The sequence below is a fragment of the Oratosquilla oratoria genome, chromosome 1, assembly GCF_046742065.1.
Source record: "Oratosquilla oratoria isolate Oo_2021 chromosome 1, ASM4674206v1, whole genome shotgun sequence".
NCBI lineage: Eukaryota > Metazoa > Arthropoda > Malacostraca > Stomatopoda > Squillidae > Oratosquilla > Oratosquilla oratoria.
The window spans coordinates 77,791,373-77,804,096 of record NC_134777.1 but is presented as its reverse complement, the minus strand read 5'-3'; the positions used below and the strand labels follow the sequence as shown (position 1 = coordinate 77,804,096).

At 45.8% G+C, this 12,724-nt stretch overlaps 1 protein-coding gene across 1 annotated transcript in view; it reads left to right on the top strand.

Moving 5' to 3' along the window:
* Positions 1-362: 362 nt before the first annotated feature.
* The window catches only part of LOC143041653 (uncharacterized), a 50,308-nt gene continuing 37,946 nt past the window's right edge, over positions 363-12,724 (top strand). Inside the window, exon 1 of the mRNA XM_076213680.1 lies at positions 363-987. Coding sequence (XP_076069795.1) covers positions 432-987 — 556 coding nt within the window. The 5' untranslated portion in view covers positions 363-431. The remainder of the gene's footprint in view (positions 988-12,724) is intronic.

Genomic DNA, 12,724 nt, shown 5'->3' with positions numbered 1-12,724 from the left:
TCACTAACTGGAAAAAACAACAACACAGCAACATGTTTTTTTTTTACGAACTCTATAAAGTCGACTGGTATTCGCCCGCTAGGGAAAAAAAAAGCAGACGTATTAGCATATTTTATATGTTACAAATTCTTCATACATGTTTATCATCTCGGTCTTACCCCGTGCTATTTCTTCTTCGTAACCTGTACTTACCTCTTTCCTTTGGTTTGTTGACGAAAAAATTAACGCAGCAAATGATAGGCCTTTGTTAAAAGGGTTGGGGGAGCCAATTTCGAACAAGCTTTTTAATTTGTGAGGCTTTGTTTGTGGTTTCGTTCTGGTTTGTTTCGAATCTGTTTCAGTTCAGACTACGAATGGGACAACTTGTTTTGTGCGTGGTCGTGCCGCTTGTTGGATATACTTGCGGCAGGAGTGTCATAAAAGTAACTTGGATGGACATTCTCGCATCGGCACTTCACCCAATCCAGGGAAACCAGACCGGGTCGCGTTGTCCATGTTGGATGCTGAAGGAAAACCGTGGAGCGAAAACTTGGATACGCGATTACCACGGTGCTACTTCTAACATGTCTGTCGACCAGGACGGCGTTGAGTTAGACAAGCTAACTGGGAGCGAGAGTCCTTCCCGCGGTGCACGGGTGGGCAGTATCAGTGTCGCTACCCATCGGCGATTTTCCCTAATGCCGAACTTCCTGCCGTTTCCTTTTCGGGACCGCCTCTGCTCTGAAACCTCTCGGAATTTCGATTACAGCCGCATCAGTGGTTCTCCGACCCAAGCCTTCGCCGCCACAACTCTGCCCCGGAAAGTGCGGTCATTTTCGTCGTCAGAACCGTCGACACGCTGCCAGGGCGACATGGGAAGCACCATCTCCATGGCTCCTTCCAGTTCGAAAAGCCCATCGCTGGTAGGAAAATTCGAACGGTCTCTGCTGCCGACTGCGGCCGCGAATATCTCGAGCGCGAGTACTCTCTGCAGGATATGTTACTCTGGTAAGTTCAACGCTTTCCCGCTCTCCGGGTTTGTAGTTATAATGTAGGTCATTCGTGTCTTCGTTGGGATGGGATTTGGTGTCTGATATGATGTACTGTATAAAAGCATAAAAGGACTTTAGTTGCTTTGCCCTAATCCTTTCGATGACAATGGGTCACAAAAGCAGCCTGGCGGTAATCTGAACGGCATGAGCATACTGGTACCCCGTTACAGAAGAGGCTTTTTTTTTTTTAGAAGTGGACACCTACACAATATAGCAATAGAAAATTAGATACTGATTATGTACATGTACATCAATTTAATACACGTTTTTCTGGGCGGAAACCCATAGAAATGTTGCTAAAAGCAAATACTACCAAACTGAGCTCCGAAGATAGGTTCGAGACGCCATGTTGTCGGCTGTCCAATCAGTGTCAGTTTGGTGGCGCTGAAGTTGTGTACCGGGTGTTCTCCCACTCCAAGTAATGTCGCCACACTACAAAATTTTAGAATGGTGCTACGGTGATGAGCTTTATGTATTTTTTCAAGCTATGAAACTCCTTTACACTCCTGAGTCCGATCGGATGCCAAAACCGGCCGTCAACATCCCTAACGACGACGACCCTGTTGACCTCTAGAATTACAGGTACCGCATTACTAAACGCAGGTTAGGTTAGACCAGTGGTTCTCAAACTGTTCCGCGATACCCCAGGGTTCCATGAAGACCTTTCAAGGGTTCCATGGCAAAAAAAAAAAAAAAAAAATTATAATTATTTGAACAGGAATGAATGAAATGAAATATGAAAGTGATGAAATCGTGCATTTCAGGAGAGGGAGATACGTACGAGTGTGTGTGTTGGTGACGGTTAGTCTTAAATCTTTTTAGCCTGTTAAAAAAAAAAGGTAATAATTGTGATGCTGAGTACTGTATTAATATTTGCACTTTTAGTAGTGTGCGTGCTTAATTTTTGCACTTGTAGGTAAATCTTTAGTTTCGACCATGGGAGGAATATAGCAATAGAAAATTAAATATTAATTTTTTAAATTAAAATGCATCAACATAATATGCAATTTTGTGTGCGGAAATGAAAAAAAAAATACCTTGCTACAAGCTAAATATGCTAATGAACGAAGTCGGTAGCATAGGTAGATGCCGACATCGAAGAAATGAAAGGATGATGAATTCGTCTAAGGTAAACTAAACTAACCTAACCTAACCGGTAAATCTTTAATTTTGACCATTGGAGGAATATAGCAATAGAAAATTAGGGTAAAATTTTACTTTCGACCATTGTAGAAATATAGCAATACAAAATTAAATAGTAATTTTGTAAATTAAAATGTATTAACGAAATATGCAATTTTGTGTGCGGAAATGAAAATAAAAATTGCTAAAACAGATTTCTTAAGTAACGAAGTCGTGTACGACGAATGATACGCCATGTTTGTTATGGTAGATGCCGACGTCGGAGAAATGAAAGGACGATAAATTTGTCTAAACTAAACTAACCTAACCTGTGTTTAATAAATCATTACCTGCAAATTAGATATCATCCGGCTGGTCCTCGTCGTCGTCGTCGTCGTGAGAGACGTTGGCGGGCTTTTCAACCACTCGCAGCTTTTGTATGGCTATATTCCTCCAATGGTCGAAAGTAAAATTTTACCGGTTAGGTTAGGTTAGTTTACTTTAGTTTAGACAAATTTATCGTCCTTTCATTTCTCCGACGTCGGAATCTACCATAACAAACATGGCGTACCATTCGTAGTACACGACTTCGTTACTAAGAAATCTGTTTTAGCAACTTTTTTTATTTTCATTTCCGCACACAAAATTGCATATTACGTTCATACATTTTAATTTGCAAAATTACCATTTAATTTTGTATTGCTATATTCCAACAATGGTCGAAAGTAAAATTTTACCAAAATGATATTAATTTGTATACTCCGCAAGCTGAGTGGTTGAAAAGCCCGTCAACGTCTCACGACGACGACAACGAGGACGAGCCGGAAGACATTTAATTTGCAGGTAATGATTTATTAAACACAAGTTAGGCTAGTTTAGTTTAGTTTACCTTAGACGAATTTATCATCCTTTCATTTCTTCGACGTCGGCATCTACCATAACAAACATGGCGTACCATTCATTGTACACGACTTCGTTACTTAAGAAATCTGTTTAGCACCTGTTTTGTTTTTCATTTCCGCACACAAAATTGCATATTACGTTGATACATTTTAATTTAGAACATTTATATTTAATTTTCTATTGCTATATTCCTCCCATGGTCGAAACTAAAGATTTACCCTTTTATTTAGTAGTGCGTGTGTGTGTGACCTTACGCGCGCGCACACACCCAACTACCAGCCCACGAGAGTTGGAGTAACGACTCGAAGCGCAGCGATACTGAAATTGTTTCGGCCCTGGGCGGGATTCGAACCCGGACCGCGTAGTGACAGTCGGGGACTCTACCAACCGCGCCAATGTATGTGTGAGTGCGCGCGTGTTAATGAGTGTGCGCGTGTTAATGTGTGTCCGCGTGTTAATGTGTGTGCGCGCGCGCGCGTGTTAATGTTTGTGTGTGCGCTTGTGTTAATGTGTTTGTGTTAATGTATGTGTGCGTGTGTTAATGTGTGTGCGTGTGTTAATGTGTGTGTGCGTGTGTTAATGTGTGTGTGCGTGTGTTAATGTGTGTGTGCGTGTGTTAATGTGTGTGTGCGTGTGTTAATGTGTGTGTGCGTGTGTTAATGTGTGTGTGCGTGTGTTAATGTGTGTGTGCGTGTGTTAATGTGTGTGTGCGTGTGTTAATGTGTGTGTGCGTGTGTTAATGTGTGCGCGTGTGTTAATGTGTGCGCGTGTGTTAATGTGTGTGCGTGTTAATGTGTGCGTGTGTTAGTGTGTGCGCGTGCGTGTTAGTGTGTGTGCGCGTTTGGTAATGTGTGTGGGTCTGTTAATGTGTGTGATTCTGTTGATGTGTGCGCGTGTTAATGTGTGTTCTGTACGCGTGTTAAAGTGTGTGTGGGCGTGTTAAAGTTGTGTGTGCGCGCGCGCGTGTTAATGTGTGCCCGCGTGTTGTGTGCGCGCGTGTTAATTGTGTGTGCGCGCGCGTTAATGTGTGCGCGCGCGTGTGTTAATGTTTGTGTGTGCGCTTGTGTTAATGTTTTAATGTGTTTGTGTTAATGTGTGTAAGCGTGTTAATGTATGTGTGCGTGTGTTAATGTATGTGTGCGTGTGTTAATGTGTGTGCGTGTGTTAATGTGTGTGCGTGTTAATGTGTGTGCGTGTGTTAATGTGTGTGCGTGTGTTAATGTGTGTGCGTGTGTTAATGTTTGTGCGTGTGTTAATGTGTGTGCGTGTGTTAATGTGTGTGCGTGTGTTAATGTGTGTGCGTGTGTTAATGTGTGTGCGTGTGTTAATGTGTGTGCGTGTGTTAATGTGTGTGCGTGTGTTAATGTGTGTGCGTGTGTTAATGTGTGTGCGTGTGTTAATGTGTGTGCGTGTGTTAATGTATGTGTGCGTGTTAATGTGTGCGTGTGCGCGTGTTAATGTGTTCTGTATGCGTGTTAAAGTGTGTGGGCGTGTTAAAATGTGTGTGCGCGTGTTAAAGTTGTGCGCGCGCGCGCGTGGTAAATGTGTGTGTGCGCGCGCGCGTGGTATATGTGTGTGTGCGCGCGCGCGTGGTAATGTGTGTGTGCGCGCGCGCGTGGTAAAGTGTGTGTGTTAATGTGTGTGTGTGTGTTAATGTGTGTGTGTGTTAATGTGTGTGTGTGTTAATGTGTGTGTGTGTTAATGTGTGTGTGTGTTAATGTGTGTGTGTGTTAATGTGTGTGTGTGTTAATGTGTGTGTGTGTTAATGTGTGTGTGTGTTAATGTGTGTGTATGTGTGCGTGATAGTGTCGCGTGTTAAAGTGTGTGCGCGCGTGTTAAAGTGTGTAGGTTAATCTGTGTTAATGTGTTTGTGTGTTAATGTGTGTGTGCGCGTTCGTTAATGTGTGTGCGCTTGTTAATGTGCGTGTGTTTATTTTTTATCGTTTCTTTATCCAAGTACTCAATGCCATTTTCATTGACCTTAGTAGGTTCTATGTTTCACCTATTTTGTTTATATGTCTGTGTGTGTTTGTGTTAATGTGCGTGTGCGCGCATGATCGTGTGTGCGTGCGTGTGTTAACGTGTGTGTGCGCGTGCTAATGTGTATGCGCGCGTGTTAAACTTGTATGCGCGCGTGTTGAAGTGTGTACGCGTTAAGATGTGTGTGCGCGTGTTAAAGTGTGTGTGCGCGTGTTAAAGTGTGTGAGCGCGTGTTAAAGTGTGTGTGCGCGTGTTAAAGTGTGTGTGCGCGTGTTAAAGTGTGTGTGCGCGTGTTAAAGTGTGTGTGCGCGTGTTAAAGTGTGTGTGCGCGTGTTAAAGTGTGTGTGCGCGTGTTAAAGTGTGTGTGCGCGTGTTAAAGTGTGTGTGCGCGTGTTAAAGTGTGTGTGCGCGTGTTAAAGTGTGTGTGCGCGTGTTAAAGTGTGTGTGCGCGTGTTAAAGTGTGTGTGCGCGTGTTAAAGTGTGTGTGCGCGTGTTAAAGTGTGTGTGCGCGTGTTAAAGTGTGTGTGCGCGTGTTAAAGTGTGTGTGCGCGTGTTAAAGTGTGTGTGCGCGTGTTAAAGTGTGTGTGCGCGTGTTAAAGTGTGTGTGCGCGTGTTAAAGTGTGTGTGCGCGTGTTAAAGTGTGTGTGCGCGTGTTAAAGTGTGTGTGCGCGTGTTAAAGTGTGTGTGTGTGCGCGTGTTAAAGTGTGTGTGCGCGTGTTAAAGTGTGTGTGCGCGTGTTAAAGTGTGTGTGCGCGTGTTAAAGTGTGTGTGCGCGTGTTAAAGTGTGTGTGCGCGTGTTAAAGTGTGTGTGCGCGTGTTAAAGTGTGTGTGCGCGTGTTAAAGTGTGTGTGCGCGTGTTAAAGTGTGTGTGCGCGTGTTAAAGTGTGTGTGCGCGTGTTAAAGTGTGTGTGCGCGTGTTAAAGTGTGTGTGCGCGTGTTAAAGTGTGTGTGCGCGTGTTAAAGTGTGTGTGCGCGTGTTAAAGTGTGTGTGCGCGTGTTAAAGTGTGTGTGCGCGTGTTAAAGTGTGTGTGCGCGTGTTAAAGTGTGTGTGCGCGTGTTAAAGTGTGTGTGTGCGCGTGTTAAAGTGTGTGTGCGCGTGTTAAAGTGTGTGTGCGCGTGTTAAAGTGTGTGTGCGCGTGTTAAAGTGTGTGTGCGCGTGTTAAAGTGTGTGTGCGCGTGTTAAAGTGTGTGTGCGCGTGTTAAAGTGTGTGTGCGCGTGTTAAAGTGTGTGTGCGCGTGTTAAAGTGTGTGTGCGCGTGTTAAAGTGTGTGTGCGCGTGTTAGTGTGTGTGCGCGTGTTAGTGTGTGTGCGCGTGTTAGTGTGTGTGCGCGTGTTAGTGTGTGTGCGCGTGTTAGTGTGTGTGCGCGTGTTAGTGTGTGTGCGCGTGTTATTGTGTGTGCGCGTGTTAATGTGTGTACGCGTGTTAAAGTGTGTTCTGTACGCGTGTTAAAGTGTGTGTGCGCGTGTTAAAATGTGTGTGCGCGTGTTAAAGTTGTGTGCGCGCGCGCGCGTGTGGTAAATGTGTGTACGCGCGCGTGGTAAATGTGTGTGTGCGCGCGCGCGTGGTAATGTGTGGGCGCGCGCGCGTGGTAAAGTGTGTGCGCGCGCGCGTGGTAAATGTGTGTGTTAATGTGTGTGTTAATGTGTGTGTGTTAATGTGTTAATGTGCGTGTTAATGTGTGTGTGTTAATGTGTGTGCGTGTTAATGTGTGTATTAATGTATGTTAATGTGTGTGTGTGCGTGATAAAGTGTCGCGTGTTAAAGTGTGTGTGCGCGTGTTAAAGTGTGTGTGTGTGTTAATGTGTATGTTAATCTGTGTTTGTGTGTTAATGTGTGTGTGTGCGCGTTCGTTAATGTGTGTGTGCGTTTGTTAATGTGCGTGTGTTTATTTTTATCGTTTCTTTATCCAAGTACTCAAATGCCATTTTCATTGACTTTAGTAGGTTCTATGTTTCACCTATTTTGTTTATATGTGTGTGTGTTTGTGTTAATGTGCGTGTGCGCGCGTGATCGTGTGTGTGCGTGTGTTAACGTGTGTGTGTGCGCGTGCTAATGTGTATGCGCGCGTGTTAAACTTGTATGCGCGCGTGTTGAAGTGTGTACGCGTTAAAATGTGTGTGCGCGTGTTAAAGTGTGTGAGCACGTGTTAAAGTGTGTGTGCGCGTGTTAAAGTGTGTGTGCGCGTGTTAAAGTGTGTGCGCGTGTTAAAGTGTGTGCGCGTGTTAAAGTGTGTGCGCGTGTTAAAGTGTGTGCGCGTGTTAAAGTGTGTGCGCGTGTTAAAGTGTGTGCGCGTGTTAAAGTGTGTGCGCGTGTTAAAGTGTGTGCGCGTGTTAAAGTGTGTGCGCGTGTTAAAGTGTGTGCGCGTGTTAAAGTGTGTGCGCGTGTTACAGTGTGTGCGCGTGTTATAGTGTGTGTGCGCGTGTTATAGTGTGTGTGCGCGTGTTATAGTGTGTGCGCGTGTTATAGTGTGTGTGCGCGTGTTAAAGTGTGTGTGCGCGTGTTAAAGTGTGTGTGCGCGTGTTAAAGTGTGTGTGCGCGTGTTAAAGTGTGTGTGCGCGTGTTAGTGTGTGTGCGCGTGTTAGTGTGTGTGCGCGTGTTAGTGTGTGTGCGCGTGTTAGTGTGTGTGCGCGTGTTAGTGTGTGTGCGCGTGTTAGTGTGTGTGCGCGTGTTAGTGTGTGTGCGCGTGTTAGTGTGTGTGCGCGTGTTAGTGTGTGTGCGCGTGTTAGTGTGTGTGCGCGTGTTAGTGTGTGTGCGCGTGTTAGTGTGTGTGCGCGTGTTAGTGTGTGTGCGCGTGTTAGTGTGTGTGCGCGTGTTAGTGTGTGTGCGCGTGTTAGTGTGTGTGCGCGTGTTAGTGTGTGTGCGCGTGTTAGTGTGTGTGGGCGTGTTAGTGTGTGGTGTGTGGGCGTGTTAAAGTGTATGGGCGTGTTAAAGTGTGTGGGCGTGTTAAAGTGTGTGGGCGTGTTAAAGTGTGTGGGCGTGTGTTAAAGTGTGTGTGCGCGTGTTAAAGTGTGTGTGCGCGTGTTAAAGTGTGTGTGCGCGTGTTAAAGTGTGTGTGAGCGTGTTAAAGTGTGTGTGAGAGTGTTAAAGTGTGTGTGCGCGTGTTAAAGTGTGTGTGCGCGTGTTAAAGTGTGTGTACGCGTGTTAAAGTGTGTGTACGCGTGTTAAAGTGTGTGTACGCGTGTTAAAGTGTGTTCTGTACGCGTGTTAAAGTGTGTGTACGCGTGTTAAAGTGTGTTCTGTACGCGTGTTAAAGTGTGTGGGCGTGTTAAAATGTGTGTGCGCGTGTTAAAGTTGTGTGCGCGCGCGCGCGTGTGGTAAATGTGTGTGTACGCGCGCGTGGTAAATGTGTGTATGCGCGCGTGCGTGGTAATGTGTGTTGGCGCGCGCGCGTGGTAAAGTGTGTGCGCGCGCGCGTGGTAAAGTGTGTGTGTGTGTGTGTTAATGTGTGTGTGTTAATGTGTGTGCGTGTTAATGTGTGTATTAATGTATGTTAATGTGTGTGTATGTGTGCGTGATAAAGTGTCGCGTGTTAAAGTGTGTGTGCGCGTGTTAAATTATGTGTGTTAATGTGTATGTTAATCTGTGTTAATGTGTGTGTGTGCGCGTTTGTTAATGTGTGTGTGCGTTTGTTAATGTGTGTGTTTATTTTTTATCGTTTCTTTATCCAAGTACTCAAATGCCATTTTCATTGACCTTAGTAGGTTCTATGTTTCACCTATTTTGTTTATATGTGTGTGTGTGTTTGTGTTAATGTGCGTGTGCGTGCGTGTGTTAACGTGTGTGTGTGCGCGTGCTAATGTGTGTGCGCGCGTGTTAAAGTGTGTACGCGTTAAGATGTGTGTGCGCGTGTTAAAGTGTGTGAGCACGTGTTAAAGTGTGTGAGCACGTGTTAAAGTGTGTGTGCGCGTGTTAAAGTGTGTGAGCACGTGTTAAAGTGTGTCCGCGTATTAAAGTGTGTGTGCGCGTGTTAGTGTGTGTGCGCGTGTTAGTGTGTGTGCGCGTGTTAAAGTGTGTGCGCGTGTTAAAGTGTGTGTGCGCGTGTTAAAGTGTGTGTGCGCGTGTTAAAGTGTGTGTGCGCGTGTTAAAGTGTGTGTGCGCGTGTTAAAGTGTGTGTGCGCGTGTTAAAGTGTGTGTGCGCGTGTTAAAGTGTGTGTGCGCGTGTTAAAGTGTGTGTGCGCGTGTTAAAGTGTGTGTGCGCGTGTTAAAGTGTGTGTGCGCGTGTTAAAGTGTGTGTGCGCGTGTTAAAGTGTGTGTGCGCGTGTTAAAGTGTGTGTGCGCGTGTTAAAGTGTGTGTGCGCGTGTTAAAGTGTGTGTGCGCGTGTTAAAGTGTGTGTGCGCGTGTTAAAGTGTGTGTGCGCGTGTTAAAGTGTGTGTGCGCGTGTTAAAGTGTGTGTGCGCGTGTTAAAGTGTGTGTGCGCGTGTTAAAGTGTGTGTGCGCGTGTTAAAGTGTGTGTGCGCGTGTTAAAGTGTGTGTGCGCGTGTTAAAGTGTGTGTGCGCGTGTTAAAGTGTGTGTGCGCGTGTTAAAGTGTGTGTGCGCGTGTTAAAGTGTGTGTGCGCGTGTTAAAGTGTGTGTGCGCGTGTTAAAGTGTGTGTGCGCGTGTTAAAGTGTGTGTGGGCGTGTTAGTGTGTGGTGTGTGGGCGTGTTAAAGTGTGTGGGCGTGTTAAAGTGTGTGGGCGTGTTAAAGTGTGTGGGCGTGTTAAAATGTGTGGGCGTGTTAAAATGTGTGGGCGTGTTAAAATGTGTGTGCGCGTGTTAAAATGTGTGTGCGCGTGTTAAAGTGTGTGTGCGCGTGTTAAAGTGTGTGTGCGCGTGTTAAAGTGTGTGTGCGCGTGTTAAAGTGTGTGTGCGCGTGTTAAAGTGTGTGTGCGCGTGTTAAAGTGTGTGTGCGCGTGTTAAAGTGTGTGTGCGCGTGTTAAAGTGTGTGTGCGCGTGTTAAAGTGTGTGTGCGCGTGTTAAAGTGTGTTCTGTACGCGTGTTAAAGTGTGTTCTGTACGCGTGTTAAAGTGTTTGGGCGTGTTAAAATGTGTGCGCGTGTTAAAGTGTGTGGGCGTGTTAAAAAGTGTGCGCGTGTTAAAGTTGTGTGCGCGCGCGCGCGTGTGGTAAATGTGTGTTGGCGCGCGCGCGTGGTAAAGTGTGTGCGCGCGCGCGTGGTAAATGTGTGTGTTAATGTGTGTGTGTGTTAATGTGTGTGTTAATGTGTGTGCGTGTTAATGTGTGTATTAATGTATGTTAATGTGTGTGTATGTGTGCGTGATAGTGTCGCGTGTTAAAGTGTGTGTGCGCGTGTTAAAGTGTGTGTGTTAATGTGTATGTTAATCTGTGTTTGTGTGTTAATGTGTGTGTGTGCGCGTTCGTTAATGTGTGTGTGCGTTTGTTAATGTGCGTGTGTTTATTTTTTATCGTTTCTTTATCCAAGTACTCAAATGCCATTTTCATTGACTTTAGTAGGTTCTATGTTTCACCTATTTTGTTTATATGTCTGTGTGTGTTTGTGTTAATGTGCGTGTGCGTGCGTGTGTTAACGTGTGTGTGTGCGCGTGCTAATGTGTGTGCGCGCGTGTTAAACTTGTATGCGCGCGTGTTGAAGTGTGTACGCGTTAAAATGTGTGTGCGCGTGTTAAAGTGTGTGAGCACGTGTTAAAGTGTGTGAGCACGTGTTAAAGTGTGTCCGCGTGTTAAAGTGTGTGTGCGCGTGTTAAAGTGTGTGTGCGCGTGTTAAAGTGTGTCCGCGTGTTAAAGTGTGTGCGCGTGTTAAAGTGTGTGCGCGTGTTAAAGTGTGTGTGCGCGTGTTAATGTGTGTGCGCGTGTTAATGTGTGTTCTGTACGCGTGTTAAAGTGTGTGGGCGTGTTAAAATGTGTGTGCGCGTGTTAAAGTTGTGTGCGCGCGCGCGCGTGTGGTAAATGTGTGTACGCGCGCGTGGTAAATGTGTGTGCGCGCGCGCGTGGTAAATGTGTGTGCGCGCGCGCGTGGTAATGTGTGTTGGCGCGCGCGCGTGGTAAAGTGTGTGCGCGCGCGCGTGGTAAAGTGTTAATGTGTGTGTTAATGTGTGTTAATGTGTGCGTGTTAATGTGTGTATTAATGTAAGTTAATGTGTGTGTATGTGTGCGTGATTAAGTGTCGCGTGTTAAAGTGTGTGTGCGCGTGTTAAAGTGTGTGTGTTAATGTGTATGTTAATCTGTGTTAATGTGTTTGTGTGTTAATGTGTGTGTGTGCGCGTTCGTTAATGTGTGTGCGCGTTTGTTAATGTGCGTGTTTATTTTTATCGTTTCTTTATCCAAGTACTCAAATGCCATTTTCATTGACCTTAGTAGGTTCTATGTTTCACCTATTTTGTTTATATGTCTGTGTGTGTTTGTGTTAATGTGCGTGTGCGCGCGTGATCGTGTGTGCGTGCGTGTGTTAACGTGTGTGTGTGCGCGTCCTTATGTGTATGCGCGCGTGTTAAACTTGTATGCGCGCGTGTTGAAGTGTGTACGCGTTAAAATGTGTGTGCGCGTGTTAAAGTGTGTGAGCACGTGTTAAAGTGTGTCCGCGTGTTAAAGTGTGTGTGCGCGTGTTAAAGTGTGTGCGCGTTAAAGTGTGTGTGCGCGTGTTAAAGTGTGTGTGCGCGTGTTAAAGTGTGTGTGCGCGTGTTAAAGTGTGTTCTGTACGCGTGTTAAAGTGTGTTCTGTACGCGTGTTAAAGTGTGTTCTGTACGCGTGTTAAAGTGTGTTCTGTACGCGTGTTAAAGTGTTCTGTGCGCGTGTTAAAGTGTGTTCTGTACGCGTGTTAAAGTGTGTGGGCGTGTTAAAATGTGTGTGCGCGTGTTAAAGTTGTGTGCGCGCGCGCGCGTGTGGTAAATGTGTGTACGCGCGCGTGGTAAATGTGTGTTGGCGCGCGCGCGTGGTAAAGTGTGTGCGCGCGCGCGTGGTAAATGTGTGTGTGTTAATGTGTGTATTAATGTATGTTAATGTGTGCGTGATAAAGTGTCGCGTGTTAAAGTGTGTGTGCGCGTGTTAAAGTGTGTGTGTGTTAATGTGTATGTTAATCTGTGTTTGTGTGTTAATGTGTGTGTGTGCGCGTTCGTTAATGTGTGTGTGCGTTTGTTAATGTGCGTGTGTTTATTTTTTATCGTTTCTTTATCCAAGTACTCAAATGCCATTTTCATTGACTTTAGTAGGTTCTATGTTTCACCTATTTTGTATATATGTCTGTGTGTGTTTGTGTTAACGTGTGTGTGTGCGCGTGCTAATGTGTATGCGCGCGTGTTAAATTTGTATGCGCGCGTGTTGAAGTGTGTACGCGTTAAAATGTGTGTGCGCGTGTTAAAGTGTGTGAGCACGTGTTAGTGTGTGTGCGCGTGTTAGTGTGTGCGCGTGTTAGTGTGTGCGCGTGTTAAAGTGTGTGCGCGTGTTAAAGTGTGTGCGCGTGTTAAAGTGTGTGTGCGCGTGTTAAAGTGTGTGTGCGCGTGTTAAAGTGTGTGTGCGCGTGTTAAAGTGTGTCCGCGTGTTAAAGTGTCGCGTGTTAAAGTGTGTGTGCGCGTGTTAAAGTGTGTGTGCGCGTGTTAAAGTGTGTGTGCGCGTGTTAAAGTGTGTGTGCGCGTGTTAAAGTGTGTGTGCGCGTGTTAAAGTGTGTGTGCGCGTGTTAAAGTGTGTGTGCGCGTGTTAAAGTGTGTGTGCGCGTGTTAAAGTGTGTGTGCGCGTGT